This window comes from Triticum urartu, chromosome 3A (genome assembly GCF_056163025.1).
Source record: "Triticum urartu cultivar PI428250 chromosome 3A, HENAU_Tu73, whole genome shotgun sequence".
NCBI classification, from domain to species: Eukaryota; Viridiplantae; Streptophyta; class Magnoliopsida; order Poales; family Poaceae; genus Triticum; species Triticum urartu.
The window spans coordinates 455338435-455352881 of NC_141875.1; the positions used below are offsets into that span (position 1 = coordinate 455338435).

The 14447-nt window shown below is 49.5% G+C and overlaps 2 protein-coding genes across 4 annotated transcripts; one reads left to right on the plus strand and one right to left on the minus strand.

Moving 5' to 3' along the window:
* Positions 1-1855: 1855 nt before the first annotated feature.
* Positions 1856-3262, plus strand: LOC147980054 (myosin-G heavy chain-like protein). 2 transcript variants are annotated; one of them, XM_087547345.1, is made up of 3 exons: positions 1856-2205; positions 2637-2752; positions 2847-3262. In XM_087547345.1, the coding sequence occupies exons 1-3, from the start codon at positions 1871-1873 to the stop codon at positions 3155-3157; spliced, it is 762 nt and encodes a 253-aa protein (XP_087403471.1). In that variant the 5' UTR covers positions 1856-1870; the 3' UTR covers positions 3158-3262. The 2 variants fall into 2 exon arrangements, with proteins under 2 accessions (XP_087403471.1, XP_087403472.1); XM_087547346.1 differs by having other exon boundaries at positions 1931-2205; positions 2684-2752.
* A 345-nt stretch (positions 3263-3607) lies between these two features.
* Positions 3608-7244, minus strand: LOC125544369 (cytochrome b561 domain-containing protein At4g18260). Of its 2 annotated transcripts, XM_048708032.2 has the most exons (5): positions 4790-7244; positions 4438-4599; positions 4194-4342; positions 3949-4099; positions 3608-3838 (listed from the first exon to the last, which is right to left on the minus strand). In XM_048708032.2, the coding sequence occupies exons 1-5, from the start codon at positions 4931-4933 to the stop codon at positions 3755-3757; spliced, it is 690 nt and encodes a 229-aa protein (XP_048563989.1). In that variant the 5' UTR covers positions 4934-7244; the 3' UTR covers positions 3608-3754. The 2 variants fall into 2 exon arrangements, with proteins under 2 accessions (XP_048563989.1, XP_048563988.1); XM_048708031.2 differs by having other exon boundaries at positions 3608-4099; positions 4790-7242.
* Positions 7245-14447: the final 7203 nt, after the last annotated feature.

Consider the following 14447-nt stretch of genomic DNA (forward strand, 5'->3'; position numbering starts at 1 on the left):
GCCTTCCCGGAGCTGTACAAAATTGCCACCAGGAAGAGGAGAACTGTGATGAAGGATCTCCAGGAGGAGAACTGGATCAAATCGGTGGCCCGTCTTTCATCGCCTACCCATCTGCAGGAGTTCATTGCCCTCGCATCAGCTATCTCTCAGGTTGAGTTGAACCCGGACCAGGAGGACTCCATCACTTGGCGGTGGACCCCAAATGGCATATACTCTGCTGCTTCGGCCTACGCGGCCCAGTTCTCTGCATCCTATCCCAGGTTTTCCCCAGCCAAGATTTGGGAGGCACACGCTGAGCCAAAATGCAAGTTCTTCGCCTGGCTTGTGCTCCACGGAAAAATCCTCACGGCCGACATGCTAGCCGTTCTGGCTGGCCGCACGACCCTCGCTGCCCCATTTGCCTTGGGGCACCGGAGACGGCCACTCATCTCTGTAAGGACTGCCCGTTTGCCGCCGCAGTTTGGTCTCATGTCCAGGTGTGGACGGGAGAGGATTCTGGGGCCATGCCCACGTTGCCCCCTTCGATGGGGATTTCGGACTGGTGGGATTCGTTCACCACCAATTTGCCCAAGGACGACGGAAGAAGGCGGAGCGGCCGCTTCCTTTATACCATCTGGAACATCTGGAAGGAGCGAAACCGCCGCATCTTCAATGGAACTCGCCTCACGCACATAAAGGTAGCAGCTATTGCCTTCGACGACATCAAGCAAAGGACTTTGGCCTTTGGCCGAGCACAGGTAGCAGCCGGTATCGGTTGATTAGTTTCTACGGGTTTTTGTCCGGTTTCTCTTGGAAAACCGGAACACTCTTGTACATAAACTTTATTCTCCTTCTTATATGAAAAGGCAGTGCTCCTGCCGGTTCCTCAAAAAAAAAATTAGCTTTTTTTTAATTGGATCTTCTGTATCCGTGTGCTATAGAAATACCTCGAATCAGCCACGAAAAATCCCTGAAGTTTTATCTCGCACTGCACACCTGATCCCACATGCATGAGTCATATTCGTGTATCCTTGTTCGGTATTACTCCCTTCGTTTCTAAATATTTGTCTTTCTAGAGATTTCAAATGGTTACCAAATACGGATGTATATAGACATATTTTAGAGTGTAGATTCACTCACTTTGCTTTGTATGTAGTCACTTGTTGAAACCTATAGAAAGACAAATATTTAGGAACAGATGGAGTATTACACTCTTTCCCCATCATGCAGATGTGTATACAAATGATGCAAACAATTTCGACCAAGTGTTTAAAAACAATAAGTTGTAAATCATAAATTTCTATTAGCAAGTGTCACTTGGTGAAGACACATGAGAGAGAGATTCAGGCGCCTAAGTCGGAATTGTGGTACAGTGTGTCATGGGTTCATGAGATTTTTGTCTGGCATCATTGTCTCCTTGTGTGCTGTGTAAAGCTGTGGGGAACAGTGTCCTGGGCCTCATAGGTATATCACATGTGCATGTGCCAATTAACCGATGCATGCAAACTGATGGTACACATAAACGTTTTTGGCTAGGCATAGCGCGGCACCACCGCACCGGCGCATATGGACTAGTGCAACGCCTAGACATTGTAGCGTCTAGCTCTTAGGCGTTGCATACTGACTTAGTAATTTTTGGGCTGTCTGAGGTGCGACGCTCGTCAGGTGTGTAACGTCTGTCAATTAGGTGCTACATAGTGTAGTGTGGCGCCTAGATGTCGGGCGTTACATAAAAAGGTCAGCAAAGTGAATTTTTTTCAATAACAGTTCACTTTGCGAATTCTTTTCGTTCACATGTCAAATTTATCAATTTTGCCAACCGATCCCTCTCCAAAGGCTTCCAACTCGAAGTGAGCAGATTCCAGAATGTTGTTCTGTGGGCCCGCCCACCATGAAGGCTCGAACGTGTGGTGCGCCGTGCGTCGCTTCCTCTGTGGTGGAACGCGAAGCGGAAAATTCCCACCACAGCCCACGCCGAATAACAAGACGAACCCTTCTTCCACCTCGTCCAACTGGACAAGAGCCACGAAACCTGCGTCGGTCGGTTCATGGCGTGCAGCTTCCCCCCTTCCTCCGCCACGAGGCTCCAGGCGGTGGACGCGGCGGCCGTGAAGAGCGCAAGGGTGCCCCTCAAGGCGTCGGTCTCGCCCGCGTCGAGATCGCTGGGCGGCTGCAGGGCTGCCCGCCAGGAATTCGAGGGCGCGACACAGGATCCGAGCGTCTCAGGTACTGCCTCTCAGCTCCCTAACCAACCCTCCCATTAAGGTTTCGTCGCCGACTCGATTGCTGCCGCTGGTGGCTTTGTAAGTCCGTAACCCTCGTACCACCGCCGCTGTTACCCGTGCAATCGTGTGAGGAAATTAGAGGCGCACAACGAGACGGTCACTCTGCCGAAGATGGCAGGATTGAAATGAAGAGAGTGCGTATCTCTCTGACCTATATGTTGGTGTTTCGTACCACGTGACTAAAGAAATCCAGTAGTTTGTGATGATATCTAACTGAGATAGTGGGCACAATGCTCTGATTCTGTCGATTTATGCTCGACTGCAGAGGCTTTAAATCCATCTACTTAGCAAATCCAAACCAAAAATCAGAAGTAATCAGTACATTCCCCATGTATAGCTAGGATCCTTGTTCTGAACTTCCCACGGTACCAGTTGTTGTTATCAGCAGTTTACTGACGCCGACATCTCGTCTTCTGAAGTTTCTTCGGCACGTACACAGCTGGATCTCCTGGAGCAACTGACGTCGTCCTCCACACCTAATGGCACCGGTACCTTCCATACCACAAAATCACCATACTTCCTTCACGTTCCTGACCCCCTCTCTCATTGATAACTAACAACATTACATCCCCTCATGCTCAGAGAATGAAACCGCTACGGAAACCCGTGTGCTCACTACCATCCGCGAGCAGCTGGTAGCGCTGTACGGTGACAGGGGAGGCGAATTCACATTCACCCTCCCGTTGGGCAAGAGGCTCAGGGAAGGCCTCAAGACCCTCAACACCCTCACTGTCTCACAGAGGAGGAACATCAAGAGGCAGGCCATGCTCACCAAGGTTAGCGGGAGGAATGACTCGGTGTTCTTCGCGACTGTCGGTGCATTCGTCCTCGTGCCGCCTATCGCAATTTTAGCTATCGCTGTCTTAACTGGTTATGTCCAGCTCTTGCCATGAACCAAGAGGTTTTTAGTGGTCATCTTCAGACTTTCTCATGCACATGAAGGTACTTTGGCTCTGCCAGAGAATTGTATGTCTGTATATATAGTTAGAATTTGTATATGGGGCATGTAGGTTTTTATCCATTAAGCAGAAGATATGGCATAAGTGTGTTTTATCCATTAGCCACAAGGAACATCAATACAATATTAAACTCAACAAGGAGGGCCAAAAATAAGAATTAGCACCGTGAAATGTTGCGCACGCTTTGATATTGACAACCTGAAGAAATTGTTGCACAAAGAACATGAAGACTACAGGTGCATTTCAACCACAGTTCTGAAACTTCTGATAATTTCTTCTTCCCTGATGATCAGAAATATAATGATGCATCTGACTGCTTCCCACAAGCTGTTCAAATGGTGTCTTGAAACAAGATCTAAAATCACTTCTCAAGCTACAACACCAGAGGTTCCAATCCTCTACAATCTCAACACAAGTATAAAAGCTGTACAATCTTGTTCAAACGCACACTTCTCAAACCAAGCAAGTTACCAGAGGATTTAGTAGCATTTACCATCTCCCCTTGACCAACCTCACAACATCCATCAATCTTCACACTGACTTCTGTCTTCTCTTATTTGAAGACTTCACTCTTGCACCATGCCCAGCTCTTTCCGAAGAGTTGTAGGATAGGTCCTGTGATTATCGTTTGGTCTTAGTTGCTCGACCGGGAGATGTCCTTGCTTGATCATGTAGCTCCACCTATCTATCAAGAGGTAGAAAAAAGCTAGGAAGGAGATCTCAACTGTAAGGAGGCCGGTCCAAAGGCTCACGCTCTTAGCGGTTCTCTTGTGGTACGTGCGGAGGCCAGAGTAGACATTTGCGATGCCAGTGGCGCAAACTGCGATGCCGAGGAGCCAGTGGAAGAAGAACCACAGGCTCCTTCCCTTGACACCTCTGTAGAGATGGAAATGGGATTCAGGTTCAGGTATGAACTTTGTATGAAACATGAGAAGGATGCAAGGTGCTACATGAAACTAGTTTTTCTCACCTTTCTGGTCTGAAGAAACCGATGATTGGCTGAAGCCACATGAATCCATACAATGCCAATCCTACTCTCTGGTGACTGTTACTGAAGGAGTTCTCAAAGTTCATCAAGGACAGAGCCGCGCCGCCAGTAGCGAGAAGTACAGCCGCGATCTGCAAATCCAGCCGAGCACGAAAAAATGAATCTGATGCGCCATGAAACATGAAAAAAAAGACAGAAACATCTCTCGGATATAAGATATACAAACCTGAGAAATGACATGGCAATAGAAGAGCACTCTGCTGCATCTGCCGCTTTTTGATTTGCTCGACATCCTGACCAGCAATATCCCCACAGGCATCAAGAGACCGAAAGAAGACCAGTGGAACAATGCGTGTAGCTTGAGCTGAAATGCTGTTCTAGGCGTCAACTGCAAGAGAGAGAGAGAGAGAGAGAGAGAGAGAGAGAGAGAGATTTGTTGCTGTTAGCAGTGTATTAAATAATAGGAAAACAACCAAGAAAGACCTTGTTCTCCAACGAATGTAACCCAGAACCAAGTATCTTAGAGTGCATGTGATCTGAAAACCACAAACTCGATGCAAGAAAACCACCCTGATTACCTCGAGAGGATGCCCGGTCTTGTTGCGGCTTTGATCGAGATCCTCCGTGGAATTCGACGAGCCATCGGACGGCAGCGTGAGAAGCGAAAGAATCACAAAGCTTGTGCACAGGACGAGCAGTCGTCTTCTCCCGGACACCAGCATTTGTGCTAGGCTAGCCAATTCAATCCCTCCTACGAAGAAATCAACCGGCGAGAATGGGGACAAGATTCTATGCCAGCGACGAAGAATGACGGAAGAAGAGGAGGGAGAAAATCCCGTGATCTGGAAGAGGAAATTCTGAAGTGGAGGTTGGTCAGCAGAGCCGGGCGGACGCCTTCTAGTCCTCTCTGCACATTACAATGCAGGGGTATTTTGATGTTAGCAACGGTAGGCTCCCCTTTTGATGAATTTGATTGGTGGCCTGCAAAATATATTAGTATGCCGGGAGGAGATGAGAGGGGGGAAAGAGATGCTTTTGAGGCGCATTTCGGCCGAGCTTTTACATCTCTACTCGTGCTGGTGTGATGATGGTGTGGGGTTAGGGACGGTAGGGAGAGTGGAGTGGAGGCTTTTGCCGTGCGGTAGCTGGTGGTGGTGCGGCAAGAACTGCTTGCCCTCCTTGGGTGTTGGTTGGTGCGTCTCCAGCTGAAACGCAAAAGCAGGCTCCAAATCTTTGGTGCTCCAGTGATGAGTGCCGTCCTACTGAATGCAGTACAGTTTCTCTACTAAACTCACGGGGCCATGTTTATTTCTTTGTTTTTTTAAAGTGATCCAAAATGGATTTGGCCTAAACTTTCAGTATATATGTGACCTAATATTTTACCCACCTAATAATAAAATCCAGCAAAACAAAGCAAAAGTGATTCCCATAAAAAAGTACATTTTGCTTTTTATTAACTCATAATGCAGCATCAAGTGATTACAAACACGGTAAGCACCCACCCTACCTCTGCCAGCGTCATCCTAAGGCAGCGAGAAGGGTAGAGGAAGAGGTGATTGTTGGGGGCGGCAGCTGCTAGGGTTTAGGCCAACTCCACCGCGCGACTCCAAACGGACGTCCGCTCTGCCCAAAATCTGTCCGTTTGGGTAGGGCAATGAATCCGTGTCCGAGCCTGTTCTGGGATGCGGTGGCCGTGCCTCCAGCGCGCGGCCGCATCCTTTGGCCCCATTTTATCCGCCTTCATTTTAAAAATAACAACGTTCAAAATACCAAGCCCTAGTTCAGGCCAGCGGCCCTAGTTCACGCCGGCAATAGAGCCAGCGGCCTACACGTCCTCGCCGGCAACAGAGCCAGCGGCTGGCAACACAGCCAGCCTCAAAAAACGAATGTGTGTCTCGCCGGCACACAACTAGCGGCCCAGCGGGCGGCACCCATGCCGGCCTCCAAAAAAGAACGACCACGGTCGATCGGACGACCTAGTTCAGGCCGTCGACGTCGAACATCTCCTTCTGCCTGGCCTCGAACCATTCTCGCTCATCTTGGTCAAGTCCACGCTCATGATCGCAAGGGCCACCTCCTTTGTTTGGTTGCGACATTGGTTGCCTCGATGTCGAGCTGCCTCTGCCTGGCCGTAACATTGGTGGCCTCGATGTCGAGCTGCCTTTGCCGGGACGCCTCCTCCAAATCGACTTCCTCTTCTTGTCCGCCTCCTCCATCTCAAGCTTCTTTCGTTGAAGCTCTAGGTATTGCTTCATTTGCTCGTCCTTTCTTTGCCGCTTGTTCTCGTCCCTCACATCCTTTTGAGACATCATGCCATGTAAAGTCTCATGCAAGGCCATGGATGAGGCATCACGTATGTCGTCCACCTTGGAGTTGGTCTTGCCCCTCGGCCTCTTCAGCGCCTCGCCATCTCCACCTCCGGCCAACTTGGCTGTCTTCTTGCCTCTCTTCCTTTAAAGTTCACGGTATTGATCCTTGAACTTAGGGCAATTGTTGATAATCGTCCAACAATGCGTAAGAGTGAATGGCTTGTCATTGTGCCGGGTCTCGAATGCTTTCAAAAATTGAAATGTCTCCACCACATGATCAACAACAATCGATCATACAAACATATACAAGGCCAAAATCTCATGGACGTAGCAACGAAAGAACTAGGATGAGGAGAGCATACCATGTCCCCAACATCGAGACCACTCACGGGCCGTGCTTCAACGCTCTCAGGTGCGGCGCAATACTTGTTGCACTCTTGTTGGATGAACAACCACCTCTTTTGAATCGAGGTGATGCCACAGTTGCTCGTAATTTGGTAGGGCTCAAACATCTTCCTTTCATGAAATGTTTTGTGGACTCTCATCCAAAAAATAAGGCCCTTTTGTTGCGCGCCGGTCCTCGGATCTTGGCTAATCTCCATCCAACATTGGTAAATCAACTTGTCCTCCTCTTGTGTATATGAACTCGTGTGAATACTCTTCCTCCTCTTTTGTGCTTCCGCTCTTTGGGTGAGCTCGTCGATGAACAGTGGCTCGCCACTTATATCAATGTCATTGCCTTCTTCTTCATCACCATCACCTTCGCAATAGATGTCATCGTCTTCATGCCACGAGTCACCATGGACGTAGTCAGCACGGTCGTCGACCTCTTCATCGGCAACGTACTGGGCGCGGCCATCCTGACTTTGGGTCTCCTCGGAATCGTAGGAACAGCCATGCCCACCCTCGTAGATCACATCCTCCATGAACTGGTTGTAGAAGGGGTTGTCGACCGGTGGCGTTGGTGTTGGCATTCCATCGAACAAGACGCGCGCGCGGGGGGGGGGGGGGGGGGGGGGGGAGGGGACAGCATGGTGCCCGTAAACGGTGGCCGTGCTTGCTTTCTTTGCATCTCGACGGCCGGCTGGCCGCCGCTGCTCGACCCCGGCGTGACGTTGAGGCCGATGACGGCTGAGGGGTGCGGGGTGGACGGCGCGATCACGCCAACGTCCGACCACATTGAGAAACGGGTCTGGCCGTCGTGCCTTCGCGGGGGAAAACCGGGCAACATAGGCGTGGTCCGCGATGTCGGCGACTGGCAGTGCGGAGGCCTGGCGACCGATGAGCCTGTGCTCGCCGGGCCGACGACCGCTGCAGAGAAACCCGCCGGACGACAAATGCCAAGCATGAGGAGGGCGTGCGCTTTGTTGACGATGGCCTCCTTCTCCTCGACCTCGGCCTTGCGCCGCGCGGCCTCCATCGCATCGCGCTCGGCGGTGAATTTGGCCGCGGCGGCATTGCCCTTGACGACCGCCCTCCGGTTCCTCCTCTTCGCCGATTCCGTGTCCAACTCGGTGAGCTCCTCCGGCATACACTCCGACCGCGGCTTCCTTGGCGCCTTGGCCGCCTTCTTGACCTTTCCGGACAGGTCGACGGCTAGGCCGCTGGAATTCGGCTGGACGTCGGCCATGGACGGGGGAGGGAGGGGGCGGCGGGATGTGGAGGGTTTGGGGGAAAATGGCGTCAAATAGGGCGGGGGGGGGGGGGAGGGGGGGTTTGATTTGTGCCACCGATAGGCGTGTCAGGGGAGGACAAGTGCGCGATGTTTCATCCCAAAAGCGACGCAAACTCGGGCCGCGGATGGGTCGAAAGCGGACAGAAAATGGACAAAAGTCTATTTGCTCCTGCGCGCTGGGCCGTCTGATTCGTTCCTTTTACCTTAAACTGACGCATCCGGACAGAATGAGGTCGCGCGGTGGAGTTAGCCTTACGTCCCGTGCCGCCCACATGTGGATGCCACTCTCTTGACCTGTGGCTTCTAGCAAATTCACTGGAATTTTCCGTCATTTGACCCGCCAAAATGAAATCGGTTTGGTAAACCTGCGGGGTTTTCTCGAAATTTTTACTGTTCTATCCTCAAAATCTTTTTTCTGAGACAACTTTATTTCCTCTGTCTTAGCACGGCTGGTTTTCCAGAACCATGCCAAAAATAAAAACGTGCCTACCGATGGTCTCCAACTCCATGCCTAAACGTAGGAGCAGGTCCGATGCTCCGATCAAGCAGTCCGTCCATGCATGACCTCGTGGGTCGCCAGTCTGATCACGACAGGAGTGGCTCGATCCATGTGGTTTTGGCTGCAAAGAGGAGGGTGCGACGATGCTGTGTGGAGAACATTGACAGGTCTTGAGGTCTGCATGGCCATGGCGTAAGAGGACGCAAAGCTAGTGATCGTCGGTTGCTAATGGGAAGACCGGTTGAGGAGTCCCTGTCAAGCTCCGTCAGTGCCTCTGCCTGGAGAAATTCCCGTATCTATCTTCTGTCGCGCTAGGCTCTTCCTTTGCATATAATCATTAGATACACACGGCAATGTGCAGGTCAGTCGGTTACGTTTCTTGATGTTTCTTAGAATGTTTGATTAACAAACCTCCACAGTCGCTGAAAGTATGCCCGCTCTGCCATGGACGGCTAAGATCTGCTCGTGCGGCCCCGCTTGCATTCATGCCTGCGTTTCAACGGGCAAATGCTTCTGCACTTTTTAAGCAATGATGGAACCTAGAGGTAATGTTTGATTAACAGTGTTTTATATCCACCTGGGTCATCCTATGTATGTACCCTGGACCAGTACTCAAGTCTGCTCATGCAAGTATGCAAGCCCTATGTAATGGTCGAGGAATAATGCAGAGCAGTCAGCCTTTGGTCTCCAACTCTGCATGCTATTCTAGTATGCTACCGTCATGTGGTTCTTCTTCTTCGTAGGCTTCTCGTATTGTCTGCACGTCCGATGCTCGGATCAATACGTCCATGCATGACCTCCTCACCAGGATACCTGCTGGCTTGTCAGTTGTCACCGGTCTGATCAGGACAGTAGTGGCTTTCACTTGGATCCATGTGATTTTGGCTGCAAAGAGGAGGGTGCGACCCTGCGAGGCTCATTGACAGGGCGTGGGGGTCTGCATGGCGTAAGAGACCGCAAAGCTGGTGCTCTTTTTTTGGTTACTAATGGGAGGACCGATTGACGAGTCCCTGTCAACCACCGTCAGTGCCCCCGCCTGGAGGAATTCATGTAGGTTCTTCCGTTGCATGATCACTAGATAAGGCGATGTTGATGGAGCAATGAGCGAGCATTATGATCGGCTCTACTTCCGTGGGAAGTGGTAACTGTATCTTTCTTCTTGCTCTCGAGATGGCGTGTATGTGGAGGGAGTTACCTACTAACCTCTACAGTCGCTAGAGGTTTCTCTGCTCGTGCGGGCGTGCTCGAGGCCGGCACAGTGCTCCGGTCGGAGGCGCGGCGCGGATCTGGCGGATGTGCGCTCCGGATCTGCAGTGGTTGCATGGGCGATGGTGATCTGCCTTTCGTGTTTTAGTTTTGGCCATGTTAAATGTTGGCCCTTGACTAGACTAGGTGGGCTCTCTCCGGTGAGGTGGTAGTCGGTGGTGGAACCACCGTCGGTGTTGGTCATGGTGGTGACCACTGCGACCTGCGGGCGGCGGCCTCGTTGGAGATTGTGGTGCCTATTGAAAGTTTTTTGTGAGGGTTTCTCTTTCCAGATTCGGTGATTGACTTCAGCGGTGAGATGCAAACTATGAACAACAACTTGACACAAAAGGGTGGTTGCGTAGCGGGGGTGATCGGATCGCATATAGCCGCTGGTATTGTGGAAAAGTGGTGGCGACAACACGTAAGTGACTTTGATGGTGCTGCTATTCAAGCACCTGGTCTCGAGCTCCAGGGTGAAAGATTAGGTTGACCGGAGTTGGTTATACCCCGTAATGACGATGTTTTTACGTCGTTATCTTATTGAAGTCACTGTTTGGATATGCTCGGACTGGTTCTTCAGGGTGAAGACCTAGATTCTGGCCTTGGTGGTTGGATCCGATAACGGCTACGCATGAACGCCGTTCTCTTCCTGAAGACGTTGTTGTTGAAGAACCTTATCGTTTGTGTGTTGTCATGATATGGTTGATGTGGATATGGTCTTTATTATAGTCTGCCGATCACAAATCTGATCACTTTAGGGTTTTTTTCCTCGCCTACGCATAGCTTTGGTCTTATATGGCATTGCTATTTGCCGACGTATTTTTTATGTGCGTGCGTTGGTGTTGGCTATGCGCATTCTAGTTACACAGAGGCCGGGTGTATACTCATTGTATTTGTATTCTCTTAATGCTTTATTTTAAGCCAATAAAATCTATCTTTCATCGATAAAAATACATGCCTGCTATTTGACGGGCAATTTGTTTTTGCGCTTTCTAAGCAATGATGGAACCTAGATGATTAACAGTGTTTCTATTGAGTACGGTGACTGAAAATAGGATAGACTAGATTTTTTTTTTCCGAATACGCACGAGTATGCGTACTTTACTATAAAGAAGGAATGGAGTAAAGAGCCCTTTCACGTCAGTGTTTACAATATTACATGCACACGACACCACCCCTACTCCTACCTCACTTATATACTAAGGCCTCGTTTGGTTTGTAGAATTTTTGTAGGAATTCTATAGGATGAGATTTGCAAAGGAAAAATTTCTTTAAAGCCCTTTGGTTTGTATGAATGGATTTCTATTCCTATGTAGGATAGGAATCAATCCTTCATATTTTGAAGGGAAAAAAATATTAGCCTAGACTCAATGGAAAAAAAATTCTATCTGATGCATCAAATGACATCTCTTTCTTTATAGAAATTGACATGCATGTCATCTCACTTCCTATGATTTTTCTATTCCTATAACATTCTTATCCTATGAACCAAAAAAGGCTTAACTTGCCATTCTAGCCCACCTTTTCACCTTATGAAAGAATGCGTCCGTGTCTCCCTTAAGCAATCCCGCTTGTTTCCATGCTCTTCCTTCCTTGCATATCCGTAGGGTAACATAGTTCTTGGATGGTGAAGCTCCATCGAAGATTACAACGTTACGATGCTTCCATATCTTCCACATAACCAGGATGAAAACTGTCACGCGATCTCTACTCTGCTTTGTTGTACCTCCCTTGTCCCTGCACCAGTCTGTAATCCTAGTCTATCCTATATTTTCAATCACCATACTCAACAGAAACATAGGATAGACTATGATTTATTCAAGCTTGTCTTGTATTTCAAGGTCTTGTATTTCGATATATATGCCCATTAGGCTAAAGCAATACATCATCGATTCCACTGCTTACTTCTCTACTTACAGCTTCATATCCATGTGGGTCATCCATCATTTGGCTCTACATTGTTAAGTTGGCAATGATGAGGTTTTACTTTTCACGGAGCAGATAAATAAAGCACAATGACAGCGCGTACACGCAACACGCTTGCACTAACCGGCCGTTTTCTACTACAGGCAAACGCAATCATTTCCCCAAACTTCGGAAAACACGAGCTACCATGCAAGTTTGCAAACTTGTTTAGAATCTCACATTACCCTGGACCAGTACTCAAGTCTGCTCATGCAAGTGTATGCGGCCATGCAAAGCCCTATGCAACGGTCGAGGAATAATGCACGCAGAGCAGTCGGCCTTTGGCCTCCATGCTACCATCATGTGGTTCTTCTCCTTCGTAAGCTTTCCGTATTTGATTCTCTTTGTTTACGTATATCTTTCTTTTCATGCAGCGGACCAGTGATAAAAGTTGGCCGCAGGGTTCTAACCGAGCATACAGCTCTGAATCCTAGTATGAACTTGCTAGAGCACACACTGACACACAACCAGTGGAATTACCAGTACAAAGCAGTCAAGCACGGACACCAGTGAGACCAGAGAACAAGCCTGCATGGTTCGGTTCTACTAAGGGGTAAAAAATGGCTCCTAGTCTTGCAGTGCGGTGCACACAAACTACGACGGTCAGGTGGTTGCAAAACCTAGTCTGTTAAGACCGTTAGAGTCAAGCAGCGTCGTTGCAGGCAGGCACTGGCAGCCTGCTAGCTACACTGACGGTTGCTGCAGTTTGCTCACCTCACCTAATTAATTCCTTTGTTTGGACGTAAGGGAACCTAGCAGCTAGCAAGTTCGCAGAAATGCAGTTCATTTGAAGCATAATGATGGCTGTGATCTCCGCTCCAACCACCGTGATCCATTCACTGATGATCGCCACCGGAGTCCCATTGGTTGTGCTGGGTCCTGCGCGGGAATATATTGCACCCAAAGTCAAAACGTTAAACAGTGAAAGTGACCAAACCAAATAGTTTTTTTTTGAACTGTCCAGCAATTGCTGGCTATTTCATTGATTCGTAGCAGGGAGAACATGGTGATAACAAAAAGTGTGTGGCAGTCAGGGACCAAGGATAAAATGGAGAGAAAAGTGAAAAAGGGGCCTCTTAAGAACCTACAATCTCACGGTGGTTCCCCGAAAGGGCTCTCAATGCAGTTGGCTCCCGCGAGTCTCCAAAGCTTCAATGAATTTCTCAATTCTCTCACAATGTCAGAGGTGGAGGCTATCTTGTTATGGAAAGTGCATCTATTCCGCTCCTGTCAAATCTCCCAGCATGTTGCAAGGAGCATGGTTTTTGCTCCTTTATGCTCCCTTGGCGTTGCCCTGTTGATAATTTCTCTGATAATCGCCAATGGCTTCTTATGGCGCCACTCGTCCGTCGGCGCGAAGGTGGAGCAGCCGTGCTATGATGCCACCCGTTGCCACACTCTCCATGCCTCGGTGCATTCCCAGATAATGTGCTTGCTTGTTTCAAGGCTCCGGTGACAGAGCTGGCAGAAATAGCCATTTGGCCAGCCCCGTCGCTGGAGTCTGTCATTTGACCAGACTCGGTTTTGTAGCAGCAGCCAGCAGAACACTTTGATCTTCCCTGGGGCCTAAGTTTTCCATATGATGCCTTCGAACTCTGAGGTATGCCGTCCTTGAAAATGCATCTGGTAAGAGGAGCTTGCTGTGTATCCTCCTTTTGCCTCCATGTTCCACCGAATTTGGTCCTTTTCTTCTTTATTTAGCAGAATGTTTGCCTCACGAATTCGTCGGTGCAGCCGCAGGAAGTCTGGCAGTATCAGGTTGATATCCCCATGTTCAAGGTCGTTGATCCATGTTTCGTTTTGCAGAGCTTGGAAAACTGTCCTGTTTTTGCGCCGGGAGTGTTTGAACAAGGTTGGGTAGCCCTGAGCTAGGGTTCCAGGTCCCATCCATGTAGATTGCCAGAAGAGCGCCGTCTTGCCATCTCCAACTGTCACCGTTGTTGCTGCAGCAAACAAAGCTCTGTCCGTGTCGTCGCATGACGGTGGTGTGCCGACCCATGGTCTGTCCGGGTCTTTCCAAGCGATCCATAGCCAGCGTAGCCGGAGTGCTCGGCTGAAACCTTGCAGGTCCAGGATTCCGAGCCCCCCTTCTCAGTTGGTGCGCAGACCGTTTGCCAGTTCACCTTGCAGCTGGCCCCAGTTATTTCCTCCTCCTGCTTCCAAAGGAAACGCCTTCTGCACTTATCAATTTCTTTGAGCAATTTCGGTGGAACCCGCAGAACCGAGAGGGCGAAAGTGGGCATTGTTGGGGAACGTTGCAGAAAACAAAAATTTTCCTACGGTTTCACCAAGATCCATCTATGAGTTCATCTTGCAACGAGTGATCGGATTGCATCTACATACCTTTGTAGATCACGCGCGGAAGCGTTCAAAGAACGGGGATGAGGAAGTCGTACTCGACGTGATCCAAATCACCGGAGATCCTAGCGCCGAACGGACGGCACCTTCGTGTTCAACACACGTACGGTCAACATGACATCTCCTCCTTCTTGATCCAGCAAGGGGGGAGGAGAGGTTGATGAAGATCCAGCAGCACGATG